This window comes from Felis catus, chromosome E1 (genome assembly GCF_018350175.1).
Source record: "Felis catus isolate Fca126 chromosome E1, F.catus_Fca126_mat1.0, whole genome shotgun sequence".
NCBI classification, from domain to species: domain Eukaryota; kingdom Metazoa; phylum Chordata; class Mammalia; order Carnivora; family Felidae; genus Felis; species Felis catus.
The window spans coordinates 27854314-27869600 of record NC_058381.1 but is presented as its reverse complement, the minus strand read 5'-3'; the positions used below and the strand labels follow the sequence as shown (position 1 = coordinate 27869600).

At 37.9% G+C, this 15287-nt stretch overlaps 1 protein-coding gene across 5 annotated transcripts in view; it reads right to left on the bottom strand.

Moving 5' to 3' along the window:
* TRIM37 (tripartite motif containing 37) overlaps nucleotides 1–15287 on the bottom strand; it is a 147329-nt gene that overhangs the window by 38270 nt on the left and 93772 nt on the right. For 4 of the 5 annotated variants that reach the window (XM_011289105.4, XM_011289104.4, XM_003996626.6 and 1 more), the window contains exon 19: nucleotides 7984–8292. The exons of the other annotated variant lie outside the window; for it this stretch is intronic. In XM_011289105.4, coding sequence (XP_011287407.1) covers nucleotides 7984–8292 — 309 coding nt within the window. The remainder of the gene's footprint in view (nucleotides 1–7983; nucleotides 8293–15287) is intronic. 5 annotated transcript variants of the gene reach the window in all.

Sequence of the window (15287 nt, the reverse complement as noted above, 5' to 3'; positions counted from 1 at the left end):
AAAATTAATTATGGAAACTGGTTTAAGAAGGAGAAATATGAGACCAATAAATACAGAGAAATTAAAAAGGCTCTTAAAGTTGTTTCCCTGAAAGAACTACTAAATGGTTTTATGAATGAGTTTCATTAAACTTTTAAGGAGCAGATAAGATGTTATTTTAACAATTTCACAGAACAGAAAAGGACAAAAGCTTCTGAATTTCTTCAGTGGCATAAAACTGGAATTCAAATTGGTTAAGGATAATGTAACAAAAATACAACTCGATTTTACTTATGGCTACCATAGTCAAGAATCCTAAGTAAAATATTAGTGAACTGAATATTGATATTCAGTATATTAAGAAGAATTACAAATAACCAAAACCTAGTAGGATTCATCTACTATTTCAAGAATGGTCAACATTAGATACAGAATGTAATTCTCTAAGTTAACAAAGTAATGGGAAAAACAGTATGATCATTTTGCCAGATGCCCAAAAAAGCATAATTCTATACAACTTCTTCATAAACAAAAAACAACCTCTTAGTAAGGAGAAAAAGAGGTAGTTTGGTATAATGGTCAAAGTCATAGTCTCTGAGGTTTAAGCTCTTTGCTCTGCCAATTACCACTGAAATTCTGACAATACTGTTTAATGCCCTGTGCCTCTGTTTATCTATCTGTAAATTGAGGATAAAAACAACTTGCCTCAGAGTTGCTGTTGGGATGTGACTTATGAATGATATCTGGCACATAGTAAACAGTGGTACTTACTGTACATAGTAATTATTAACAATAGAAGGATGTATCATTTACAAAAATTTTTTTAATGCTTATTTATTTTTGAGAGAGAGAGAGAGAGAGAGAGAGAGAGAGAGAGACAGACAGACAGAATGTGAGCAGGGGAGGGGCAGAGAAAGGGAGACACAGAATCTGAAGCAGGCTCCAGGCTCTGAATTGTCAGCACAAAGCCCAACACAGGGCTCAAACTCATGCACCATGAGATCATGACCTGAGCCGAAGTCAGAAGCTAAACTGACTGACCCATCTAGGTGCCCAGATGTATCTTTAAAAAAAAAAAAAAAAGTTTATATATTTTGAGAGAAAGGGAGTAAGCACAAGCAAGGGAGGAGCAGAGAGAAGTGGGGAGACAGAATCCCAAGCAAGTCAGTGCAGAGCCTGATGCAGGCCTGATCCCATGAACCCGTGAGCTTATGACCTGGGCCGTAGTCAAGAGCTGGGTGTTCAACCAACTGAGCCATCCAGGCAACCCTGAAGGATGTCTTTTAATTTAGTAAAAACTACTTATTAAAACAAATAGCAAAGTTTGTACTTGAGTAAAAAATGAAAGGAATTTCTAAACAGAATTCAAAACATAATAAAAATTTCTACTACTGCTATTAGTTAACATAGTTTTGAGGTCCTAGCCTACCTAGATGGTGCAAAATGAAAAGTAAATAAGCAATAAAGGAATAAACTGATTATTTGCTGATAATACAATCATCTACTTAAAAATTCTAGATAATTGACTGCAAACCTTACGGCTTTAAAATTTTCACTAAGTGGGCTAAATACAAGACAAACATGTAAAAACAATAGTCCTCCTACTATGACAAATAATTAGAAAAGATTATGGAGGGGAAAGAGATCCCATTCCCAATAGCAACCTAAGTTATAACCTATCTGGAAATAAATATAACAAGACAGATACAGAACTTACACGCAGAAAACTAAAACTATGAAATGACCAAAATAAATAGGAGAAATACCACATTCCCAGATGTTAATGTTTTAAAACTGAAAAGATGTCAATTTTCCAAATTAAGTGTTATTAAATGCACGAAATAATGCAATTTCAGTCAAAATCTTTTTCTCGAAGAGTAAATGTGCAAGAACCATCAAGAATATTTTGAAAACAAAACCAAAATGAAGGCAAATAATTACTGTACTACAAACTGTGAAACTACAGTAGTTAATAACACAACAAATATTCAGTTGAACAGTATCAAACTGCTGTTCTTGCAGGTCAAAAACAGTTGCATGTTGGCAATTTCATATGAGTCAACCCCTATGAATGAATTTAAAAACAGAATCATGCAAATATGGGAATTTGGGTCTGTTAATAAAGGATGCACTAAATATTATTGGATGAACTAGATTCTTCAAAAAACATGGTTTTTTTGGGGGGGAATCAATGAACTTACCTCACACATCATCATGAAAAACAAATTATATTTGTTATAATTATACAAACATTGAAAAGTTAAAAAAAACACCATAAGAAAACAAGGGTCATTTTTATAAACCTGGAGTTGAAAAGGCCTTCCAAATAAAAACATTAAGCCCCAAACCCATAAATACTATTAATAGACCTAAAATTAAAAGTGTAAAACTTTTGTTTAGCAGAAAAAGACAAAACAGTGACAACAGGAGGGAAGTATTTGCAAAAATATAACAAAAACTTTTTGCAAAACTCTATCCAAAAAGCATTATTTCTTCTGTTGGTTTTAGATTGTCATTTCCTTGACAACTAGATGAGACTGAGTATCCATTGAGATGTATAGTGTCCATTTGTATTTTTTCTTATGTTAACAGCCTAATCATAACTTTTACTCATTTTTCAAGATAATTTTTTTTAGTTTTTTAATGTTTTATTTATTTTTTGAGAGAGACTGAGACAGTGAAAGCAGGGGAGGGGCAGAGAGAGAGGGAGACACAGCCTCTAGGCTCCAAGCTGTCAGCACAGAGCCCAATGTGGGGCTCAAACCCACAAACTGTGAGATCATGACCTGAACTGAAGCTAGATGCTTAACCAACTGAGCCACCCAGACACCCCCTTTTACAATCCTTTTTCTATTGAACTGTCATGATTATTTTAGGAGAATTCTGTGCATTTGGCAATCATCCTCTCTCCTACTCATCTCTACTGGATTACTGCCATCAGTATCTAGCATTAATATACCCCATTTTAATAAACACACACATAGCCCAGAAATAAATGCTCACATATATGGTCAAATGATTTTGTCTTTCTTTTTTTATAATGTAATCTCTGCACCCAATGTGGGGCTCAAACTTAAAACCTGAGATCAAGAATCACCTGCTCTACTGGGGCACCTGGGTGGCTCAGTTGGCTAAGCATCCAACTTTGGCTCATGTCATAATCTCCCAGTTTGTGAGTTTGAGCCCTATGTTGGGCTCTGTGCTGAGTGCTCAGAGCCTGGAGCCTGCTTTGGATTCTGTGTCTCCCTCTCTCTCTGCTCCTCCCCACTCATGCTCTCTCTCTCTCTCCCTCTCTCTCAAAAATAAACATTAAAAAAAATTTTTTTAATAAAAAAACAGAAAGGCGGGGGCGGGGGGACTAGGTGGCTCAGCCGGTTGAGCATCCGACTTCGGCTTAGGTCATGATCTCATGGTTCATGGGTTTGAGCCCCGCTTCAGGCTCTGTGTTGACAGCTCGGAGTCTGCAGCCTGCTTCAGATTCTGTGTCTCTATCTCTCTCTCTTTGCCCTTCTCCCGCTCACACTGTCTCTCTCTCAAAAATAAATAAACATTAAAAAAAAAAAAAAAAGAATCACATGCTTTATTGACTGAGCCAGCCAGTGCCCCTCTAATGATTTTCAACAAGGGTATCAACATCATTCAGTGATGAGATGAAAATCTTTTCAGCAAATGGTGCTAGGAAAGCTGATACATTTGGACCCTTACCTAATACCATATACAAAATTAATTAACAATAGATCAAAGACATTTATAATGTAAGATCTAAAACTACAAAACTCTTACAAGAAAACATAGGGGAAAGCTTAACATCAGGTTCAGCAATGCTTTTTTTCTTTTCTGCAATGCTTTTTTGAAATATGGACACCAAAAGCACAGGCAACAAAAGAGAAAGAAAAAGATAAAATGGACTTGAGCAAAATTAAAAACTTTTACTGTCAAAGGATACCATCAACAAAGTGAAAAGGGAACCCACAGTTTAGGAAAAAATATTTGCAAATTATATTATGGGATCAGAGATTAATATCCAGAATACAGAGAACTCTTGAAACTCAAAACTAAAAAGCCAACCCAGGGTGCCTGGCTGGCTCAGCTGGTAAAGCATGCAACTCTTGATCTCAGGTTTTAAGTTTGAGCCCCACATTAGGTATAGAGATTACTTAAAAATAAAATCTTTAAAAAAACAACACCCCCCCCCAAAACAAAAACTCATTTCAAAAATGGGCAAAGGATCTGAACAGACATTTCTTTAATGAAATGAAAAATATATAAATGGCTAATAAACACTTTTAAAAATGTTCAACATCACTAATAAATGTGAATCAAAAGCACAGTAAGACAACAAGATACCATTTCACACCCATTAATATGGCTATTATCAAAAACAAAACAAAAAACAGAAAACAGTAAATGATGGGGAAGATGTGAACAAACTAGAATGCTTGTGCACTATTTATTAGGTAGGAATGTAAAATGGTGCAACCTCTATGGAAAACACTATGGCAGTTCCTCAAAAAATTAAAAAGCAAATTACCATATGATCCAGCAATTCTACTTTTGGGTATATATGTCCAGAAAAATAGAAAGCAGGGTCTTGAAGAGATGAACACCCATCCTCAGAGTTGCATTATTTGAAACAGCCAAAAAGTAGGTGTCAACCCCTGTCCATCAGAGGATGAATGGATGAATGAAATGTGGTATATATATATGTATATATACAATCAAATATTTTTTCCAGGCTTAAAAAGGAATGACATTCTGACACATGATATAATATTGATGAACCCTGAAGACATTATGTGAAAGTGAAATAAGCCAGACACAAAAAGACAAATACTGTATGAGTTCCACTTATATGAGATATCTAAAATAGTCAAGTTCATAGAAACAGAAAGTGGAATGGTGGTTGCTAGGGGTTGGGTGGGTGATGGAAATGGGGAATTATTATTTAATTGGTACAAAGTTTCAGTTTTACTAGATGAAAAAAGTTCTGTGAATGGACAGTGGTGATGGTTGTACAACAGTATGAAAGGACTTAATGCTACTAAACTATACACTTAAAAATAGCTAAAATGGTAAATTTTATGTTATGTACATTTTACCACAGTAAAAAAGAAACAGGTATAAAAAAAAGCATATAGGCTTAGAAAGTGAAAACACAGACAGATAACAGAAAACTCTTTCTTGACTTCACACCACTTCCAGATACAACCTGATTCATTATGCAACTTCTTGAAGGAGCTATGCAATAATGCTTCAGTTTCTCACTGGATCTACCCTGCTACACTCCTCAATGGGAATGGTTCTTTTTTTTTTTTTTTTTTTTAATTTATTTTTGGGACAGAGAGAGACAGAGCATGAATGGGGGAGGGGCAGAGAGAGGGAGACACAGAATCGGAAACAGGCTCCAGGCTCTGAGCCATCAGCCCAGAGCCTGACACGGGGCTCAAACTCACGGACCGCGAGATCGTGACCTGGCTGAAGTCGGACGCTCAACCGACTGCGCCACCCAGGCGCCCCTGGGAATGGTTCTTAAAAGGGCCACCCACACTTCAACTTGACACCTCTCAATGGTATAACCACTCCCACTTCTTTTGCTTCTCAGTTTCCTTTATTGGACACCCTTCATTACCATGTCTTTAAATGTTAAAGTGCCCCAGAGCCAAAATTTCTCTTTGCCATTTAAACTCCTTCCATACTTGATCTAATTCACTCCCTGACTTTAAACAGTATCTGCCACTGTTGACGCCTAACTGTTTATATCCAGCTTTGACCTCATAAGCTTCATACTTATTTACCATCCATCTACCTACAAGACATTATACTAGGATAACTAATAGACATCTCAATCCTAACAAGTTTAGTTTTGTTTTTTTGAGAGAGAGACAGAGTATGTGTGGGAGGTAGGTGGGAGAGAGTGAGTAGGGGAGAGGTGTAGAGAGAGAGGGAGAAAGAGAGAGAAAACTCCAAGCAGACTCCATGTCCAGAGTGGAGTCCATTGTGTGGCTTGATATTATCACTATGAGATCAAGACCTGAGCCAAAATCAAGAGTCAGGCACTTAACCAACTGAGCCACCCAGGTACCCCATTAAACCTAGAATGTTCAGGGGCGCCTGGGTGGCGCAGTCAGTTGAGCGTCCGACTTCAGCCAGGTCACGATCTCGCGCTCCGTGAGTTCGAGCCCCGCGTCAGGCTCTGGGCTGATGGCTCGGAGCCTGGAGGCTGTTTCCGATTCTGTGTCTCCCTCTCTCTCTGCCCCTCCCCCGTTCATGCTCTGTCTCTCTCTGTCCCAAAAAAAACGTTGAAAAAAAAAAAAAAAAAAAAAAAAGCCAAAAAAAAAAACCTAGAATGTTTAAACAAGAATTCCAAATTTCCTGCCACCACCTCCCCCAACTCCTACACCAGCTTTTTCCTTATTTCCTAAATTAATGATAGCATCAGTCACTAAGTTGCTTAGGACAAAAACTTAAATATCATTCTTAGTTTTTTTTCTTTCCCTACAAACTATCCAGCCTTTCCACACCAGGGTTGTGAGTGGAGAACAGAGTCTTCTTGGTCCAAAATATCCATTGTATGTAATGAACTAATTTCTCTCCTATGTATCTAGAATAGTAATAGTTATGTACCACCCTTCAGAGAATTAAGAAAGATAGGAACCCCAGTCAAGAAGGGCTGCTAGAAAATGAGCAAGTCCACTTCTCCACTGCAGTAACTCCAGAATAGGTCACCATATTTCATATACACTCTCAACCCCTTTTAGACCTTTCTCCATACAACAAGCAAAGTAATCTTTGTAAAAGGTAAATCAGGGGCGCCTGGGTGGCGCAGTCGGTTAAGCGTCCGACTTCAGCCAGGTCACGATCTCGCGGTCCGGGAGTTCGAGCCCCGCGTCGGGCTCTGGGCTGATGGCTCAGAGCCTGGAGCCTGTTTCCGATTCTGTGTCTCCCTCTCTCTCTGCCCCTCCCCCGTTCATGCTCTGTCTCTCTCTGTCCCAAAAATAAATAAACGTTGAAAAAAAAAAATTAAAAAAAAAAAAAAAGGTAAATCAGATCATAAATGCCACTGCCATCCCCCCACCACCTCGATTTTCATTCTCTAGAGACTTGCTTCTAAAATCAGAGTAAAACTCCTATCTAGGTCTTACAAGGCCCTATCTGATCTAGATCCTGCCTACCTCTCTGACTTATCCCCTAGTATTCTCCCTTCTGCTTTGTTTATCATATTCAACCATACTGGTCTTCCTTCAAGTATTCAAATATGCGGAGCAAATCCTGTATCAGTGAATCCGCATCTTCTGTTCTGTTTACCCTGAAAAATGCTTCCCACAGATCTTTGCATGGCTGCCACCTTCTCAACCTTTAGGTCTCAGTTCAAAAGCTGCCTCCTCAGAGACTTTCTCTTACTTCCCTAACCTAAGCAGCACACTCCTCATCTTCCTATCCCATTCCTGTTTCCTTCACAGCACTTTTTACTAACTGAAATTATCTTTACTTGTCTACACGTTTTAATGTCCAATTTCCACCACATGAATTTATGAATGTAAGATCCAAGAGGTTAAGTATTCTGTCTTGTTTGCTGTCCAGCACAGAATATTCAATCAAGAAATATTAGCTCTTGGGGCACCTGGGTGGCTCAGTTGGTTGAGCGTCTGACTTCAGCTCAGGTCACGATCTCATGGTCTGTGAGCTCGAGCCCCGCGTCGGGCTCTGTGCTGACAGCTCAGAGCCTGGAGCCTGCTTCTGATTCTGTGTCTCCCTCTCTCTCTGCCCCTCCCCCGCTCATGCTCTGTCAAAAATAAATGAACGTTAAAAAAAAAAAAAAAGAAATATTAGCTCTATATAGAAAATCTACAGTCAGTTCTGAATGGGAAAAAAGGCTATATGTATTTGTAGTCTTAAGTCATTATAAGAGAGGTGTTTAAATATTATTATTCTAAAAATAACCCATCCTCTAGCTTCCCAAATGACACACAGAGAAATGACACTAATAGGATCTTTTCCACTTACAGTTTCGTATGTAACAACCAGCAATTGATGACTTTGCCAAGAGCTCCATTCCCAAATCCTGTAATCTGCCAGAGTTTTCGGTTCCACATGCAGCCAGAGCTGCCTGGTCAGCAGAAAAAAGGCTTGCCTGCATGTCTCCGGAAGCAGCATTGCTGCCTTTGATTTCTGAAAGTGTATTCTTTACATCAGTTTTCATACATCGAACTTCAGCCATTTGAGTTTTGAGTCTTTTTAGCATCTTTAAATCAGAGGGAACTCGCCACATTGCCTGCTGCTTCCTTTGGTCTTTATCTTTTCGAGAATATGATGCTTTAGACAGAAAGTTGTAAGTCATGTTAATAGACACTTCTATTAAATCGTTCTATCATACAGTCAATATATGCAAACTTGAGGTGTAAAAAGCTAAGGTGCTTTGGTGGAATCAACAATTAAAAGCATGCATTAAATTCCATTAATGAAAATAAAGATAGATCCAAGTATCCTAATTTTATCCATACCTTCAAAGTTAGAGTCTGGATCACAATATAATCATTCAAATCAGAATAGTTATCTAATTCTAAAAGTTTAAAAAAGCTGCCTTATTGCCTGCCTGTGCTTTCTTCTTTATACTTCTCCATTTTTCTCAAATTTCCTATGCTGAGCTTTTATCATCTTCATAACTGACAAAAATGAAAAAAAAAAAGAACCCAAAAACCTAGAATCCAAATTAAGTAGTCAAATCTGCTATACATAGTATATAAAAAAATATATATTCCATCTAAGTCTAAGAAGGTTTCCAGTGTAATTACAGCTACTAAGTGCCATAGAACAACATAAAATACTTCCCCATCAGTCTTTGCAGCTTCTAAAGTTTTCTCTCTTCCCAAAGTAGTTGTTTTTCACCCATCCCACTCCTCAAATATTAAAATAGAGGTATAAGTAAGGAAACTACAGACTTTCTACTGCAGAAAGGAAAAAGATATCAATATTTTGAAAATCAAAGAATGTTATGACAGACTCAAAGCAAAAAGAAACCAAGCCTTACCCCCCACCTAAAAAAAAACAAAAATGGGGGACCAATAGCCACTAAATAGAAAAGAACACGTCCTTTATTAGCAGGAATGACAGCTGAAACAGCCTGCCTTCTAGTATAGAAGATGAAGTGCTGTAGAAAGTAAACACTGTAATGTGTTCGACAGCCAATCCCCTACTTCTACCTTGCAGAAAGGACTCAGATTGTGTTCAGGTATCAGGCAGTAGGCAGCAATGTGCTCAGGGAGGTTAGATCCCTCCTTTGGCCCCAGGACATACGAGAGTCTAGAACTGGTTCATTCTTCTGACAGTGTTTAGGGTGGGTACATCACTCAGCCAGCCAAAAGTCTGGGGTGGAAGTGCTTCTGAGAAAGATTTTCTATCTTGATAGGGAGATTTTACTGTCTTTGTTTATTTAAGAAACATCCATAAAGAGCTTACTGAATGTCAGATATTTTAAGGAAATTAAGTCATTTAATCCTCTCATATCAGTCCTCTGAGGTAACTAAATACTATTATTATCTCCATTTTATAAATGAGCTAAGTAAGGACAGATTTTAGAAATCTAGGATTTAGTCTCAAATCTACCATTTAGTTGCTGTAACTTTCTCTAAGTCCACCAACTTCTGAGTCCATTATTTACTTGTAAAATGAAGACAATAATATACACATAACAGGGCTGTCATGAGGCTCAGAAGACACAATGTTTGTGAAAGCACTCTGTGGTGTAATCCTCCATCCAACCCCTTTCCACCAGGATGTCAGAAATGTTTTCTAAAACCCAAATCAGTTATTATTTTCTATTGCTTTCCTGCTGACAATCATTCATGAAAGCACCAGCGTGGAACACGAGGCCCATTATCTGATTCTACCCTACCTCTCAGTGGTTTTATCTCCTACCTCTACCCCAAACATATTCCAATGTTTTGGTATTACCTGCAACTCTGTAATACATAGGCAATGCTATATCCCCTTATGCTTTTCACATGTCCTATTTCCGGTGCTCCCTCTGTTAACTCAAGCCCATCAGATGAAATCTGAAATGTCTACTTCTTTAGGCACCTAAACCACCAATTGCCTCACTTCTTCCAAATCAATTCTGACCCAATTTTTTATAATACTTAAGAGTATACTTCTACTACAGCACTTTACACATTATAGTAAGAAAGACAAACATACAGACTGAAAAACCAAAGGGTAGAGATAACATCTTAGTGATCTTTGTATTCCAGGCTGAACAGCTTATGGCACAAGATATTCACAATTTTTATTTATTTATTTTTGAGAGAGCAAGCAAAGGAGGGGCAGAGAGGGGGACAGAGGATCCTGAGAGAGAGAGAGAGAGAGAGAGAGCGAGAGAGAGAGAGCACAGAGGAAGGGCAGAGAGAGGGGGAGAGAGAGAGAGAATCCCAAGAAGGCTCCACACTGTCAGCACAGAGCCCGTGACTTAGGGGTTGATCTCAAGAACCGTGAGATCATGACCTGAGTCAAAATCAAAAGTCAGACAATTAACCAAGTCAGCTTACCCAACTGAGCCACCCAAGAGCTCCACAAGATATTTCAAAATGTTTTCCTAAACAAAATCTAGTACCCCACATCTACATGGACTTAAATATGAAAATCTGTATTAACCCACATGGCCCAGTTTATTATTACTAGAAACTGACAAGAACTTTAAAAAGTAAAAATCCCAAATGGGAAAATAAAAAAAAAAAAAATTAAACAAACCTCCATCAGCTGATAATCAAACAACTACCAAGATTGTTTGAAATGCTAGGCACTGTGCTGGACAGGACATAGAACAGTGAACAAGACAAACCCTCAGTCTTTGCTCTCACAAAGCTCTCAGTCCAGCTGGAAAAATGAAAAATAATCTATTTCAGTACCATGTGATAACTGCCAAGACAGGAAAGTGTAATGGGATCTTACACCACAGGAACCTGACAATTTAAAGAAAGTTACTGCGCTGAAAATAAGAAGCTTTCCTGAATGTGCCAAGTTACAAGGTTAATTAGAATTGAGAATCTCATCTGTAACCATTCTTTCTTATCATTCAGTTATGGCCTTCAAGACTGATAGTTCTTTAAAGCTTCTCCAGATTTCAGCATCACTCAATGCTACCACCATTCTGCTCACCTAAGCTTTTTCAGAATCATTAGCACATTCCACTCAATTGCCAAGCCCTGTAATTGTAACTTCACAAGATTCCACATACTACCATTGCCATGCTACAAATAAAATCTTAATTATATAGAGAGTAGATTGATGTATTCCTTAGAAGTTAAGTAGAACTTTTATAATGTCAAAAGATTCTGAAGATCTCAGATCTACGTATTTTTGCGTATACGATGACTGAGAAAATATCCAGAAATGTATGAATTTGCCCTCTCATACTAGGAACCACTGAAATAAACTTCTACAATAATAGCCTCATTAAGCTTCCATTTCTGATAGTTTTCTGGGCATTGCCAGCCTTCTAAAAAGCAGCTTGAATCAAACCACTCCTAAACTGCAACTGGCTTCTCAAAGCCCACTATGCATCATTCCTCAGACTAGGCATGCAACACCTTCCATGGAATAACCCTGTCTGACTTTCTATTTCTACTCACCACTACATGTACCATAAAATCTGGTTCAAATATATTATCTGTAATTCATACCCTGATTGATACCTCTTAAAATGCTTCTACAGTACAGTATGATGTTTTTAAGAACATGAACCTGCAGCGAGTCTGATACATAATAGGTTCACTCAATATGTACTGAAAGAATGAAAGGAAAATAAAGGAATACTATGGACAACTTTATGCCAACAAATTTTTGATAACTTAGATGTAATGGACCAATACCTTGAAAGACAATCTGCCAAAAACCGAAGAAGAAATAGATAATCTGAAGAGGCCTACATCCACCTTCTATTATCTCCAAGAATATAAGTAGGGAATACTTCCAAGGAAGAGGGAATACTTCCAAACCCAATCTACGAGGCATTACTCTAATATCAAAATCAAAGACATTACAAGAAAACTACAGACCAGTATCTTTCATGAATAGAGACAAAAAAAAAAAACCCATCAACAAAACATTAGCAAATTAAATCTTACAGTGTATATAAAAAGGATTATATACCACAATTAAGTGGGATTTATCCCAGATATGCCGGTTTGACATTCGAAAATAATGTAAAGCATCACATTGTATCAATAGATGCAGAAAAAGCATTTGACAAAATCCAATACCCATTCATGAATTTAAAAACAAAAACAAAAAACAACTCTTTGGGCACTTGGGTGGCTCAGTCAGTTAAGTAACCAACTCTTGGTTTTGGCTCAGGTCGTCTCAGTTTCGACTTCAAGCTTCACATTGGGCTCTGTGCTGACAGCACGGAGCCTGCTTAGGATTCCCCCTGCCCCTCCCCCACTCACGATGTCTCTGTCGCTCTCAAAAATAAATAAACTTTAAAAAAACAAACAGGGGTGCCTGGGTGGCTTAGTCGGTTGAGCATCGGACTTCAGCTCAGGTCATGATCTCGCGGTTCATGAGTTCGAGCCCTGAATCGGGCTCTGTCCTGACATCTCAGAGCCCGGAGCCTGCTTCAGATTCTATGTCTCCCCCTCTCTCTGCCCCTCCCCCACTCATGCTCGCTCGTGCTCTCTCTCTCTCAAAAATAAACATTAAAAATTTTTTTTTTAAAGAAACAAAACTCCTAGTAAACCAGAATAGAGGAAAGTGTTCTCAATTTGATAAAGAATAGCTATGAAAAACCTATAGCTAACATCATACTTAATGGTGAAAACCTCAAAGCTTTCCCACCAAAATCAGGAACAAGGTAAGGATGTTCCCCTTCACCACTCCTTTTCACCACTTTACTGGAAGTCCTAGCTAATGCAGTAAGATGAAGGAAGGAAGGAAGGAAGGAAGGAAGGAAGGAAGGAAGGAAGGAAGGAAGGAAGGAAGGAAGGAAGGAAGGAAGGGGAAAGAAAGAGAGAGAGAGAAAGAAAGAAAAAGAAAGAAAATGAAAGGTACACAGATTAAGAAAGAAAGAATAAATCACTGGAATCTACTCCTGAAATCCTTGCTGCATTATATGCTAACTTGGATGTAAATTAAAAAATTAATTAATTAATTTTAAAAAAAAGAGAAGAAAATAAGCAAAGAAATAACTGAATAAACAAAATAAACACTGAAACCGAAACAAGCATTTTAATTAAAAAGAAGGTTGGATCTATCTGCAATGTTAGCTTTTCATATCCTCTCATATAGGTTATCTTCAGTTAGTTTCCATGACTTCTATTTTCTTGGTTTCTTTCCTTTCCAAAGGTTCTTTAATCTGGTTCATCTTCCACACACTTAGTAAAAACAGATGTTCACCATAATCATCCCAGGCCCTCTTCCTGTTAAAATTTTCTTAAAACTCCCTCTTCTACAATCTAACTCATTTAGTTTTAATTATCCAGTATCACCTCTAGGCAAATAACTGCCTATATTCCGCTTCTTAATTTTTAGGTATCTAATAGGCATCTCTATTTTGATACCCACTGGCATGTAGATATTTAAAGATTTGCTCTTCCTCTCTACTGTTCCCCCTTCCTCATCATCAGCATTTTGATCACCTGGATTGGAAACTCAGATCATTTCATTTATATTATTAATTTTACATAGAAAACTTATTTTTGATAACAAAGATCTTATTCTGTTAATAGTGTATATTCATTTTTCCATTGATGTTGAATGTTTTTCAAAAACATGATTTCACCTGTCTATAAAATACACACAGTTAAGCTATAATTTTTCAGACATAACTACATTGTTGGATATTTTCAAACAACTCTGACTGTTTTCTATTTCGGATATACTCCTAGAAGTGAAAATAAGCATTGAAGGATAGAGGTATTTTATTTATTTATGTATGTATGTATCATTGTATGTATTTATTTGGGGGGGGGGCAGATAGAGGGAGGGAGGGAGGGAGGAAGAGAGAGAGAGAGACACAGAGAGAGAGAATCCCAAGCAGGCTGGTACTGTCAGTGTGGAGCACGATGCGGGCTTGAACTCACAAACCATGAGATCATGACCTTAGTCATAATCAAGAGTTGGAAGCTTAACCAACTGAGCCATCCAGGAGTCCCAAAGGATAGAGGTATTTTAAACCTAGTACTAAAATTTCCTTCAAAAAAGTTACCTGCAGTAACCTGCAGTTACCTGCAGTTTCCTGCAAAAAAGTTACCTACCTTCAAAAAAGTTACATCTACCTGCAGAATCATAACTTGTCTGTTCCACTAGGTCACTGCAAGTAACACTGGCTGTAATTTAAGCAAAACCCTTACCAAGGTGTTTTCTTTTCTTTTTTTTTAAAGCTATTTCTTTGATCACAAGAACTATATGTGATTTTTATTTTCTTTGCAATTTTCTGTATTTTCCAAATTTTCTACAATAAAAATATCACAGAAAAAAATGTAAAATTATATAGTGTGATTAAGTTTTATAAAAATGCAAGTATAATACAAAATGTACTTGGATCACAGATAAAAGACAAGTATTTCATAACATAACTGGAGACAATCTTTGAAATTGAGGATCCAGACTTCCCAGAGTATACCTTAGAAAGAAAGAGGCCTAGGGGTGCCTGGATGGTTCAGTCAGTTAAGCATTCAACTTCAGCTCAGGTCATGATCTCATGGTCCTGAGTTCAAGCCCTGTGTCGGGTTCTGTATTGACACCTCAGAGCTTCAGATTCTGTGTCTCCCTTTCTCTCTGCCCACATCCGTCTCTCAAAAATAAATACACGTTTAAAAAAAAAAAAAAAAAAAAGAGGCCTAAATAATCCAGTCTCTGAGTTCACCCTCCAACTAGAGCAGTTCTAGGTGTTTTCTACATCAAAGCTCTGCCTCACACTTTGAAAAATGAGTTCTGTTGTTTTAAAGAAGCATCAAGGGGCGCGTGGGTGGCGCAGTCGGTTAAGCGTCCGACTTCAGCCAGGTCACGATCTCGCGGTCCGTGAGTTCGAGCCCCGCATCAGGCTCTGGGCTGATGGCTCGGAGCCTGGAGCCTGTTTCCGATTCTTTGTCTCCCTCTCTCTCTGCCCCTCCCCCGTTCATGCTCTGTCTCTCTCTGTCCCAAAAAATAAATAAAAAACGTTGAAAAAAAAATTAAAAAAAAAAATAAATAAAGAAGCATCAAAATCACTGTTCTAAATCACTGATATTTGATTTGTATACTACTACTGTTTAAAAAGGCAGGAGGGGCGCCTGGGTGGCGCAGTCGGTTAAGCGTCCGACTTCAGCCAGGTCACG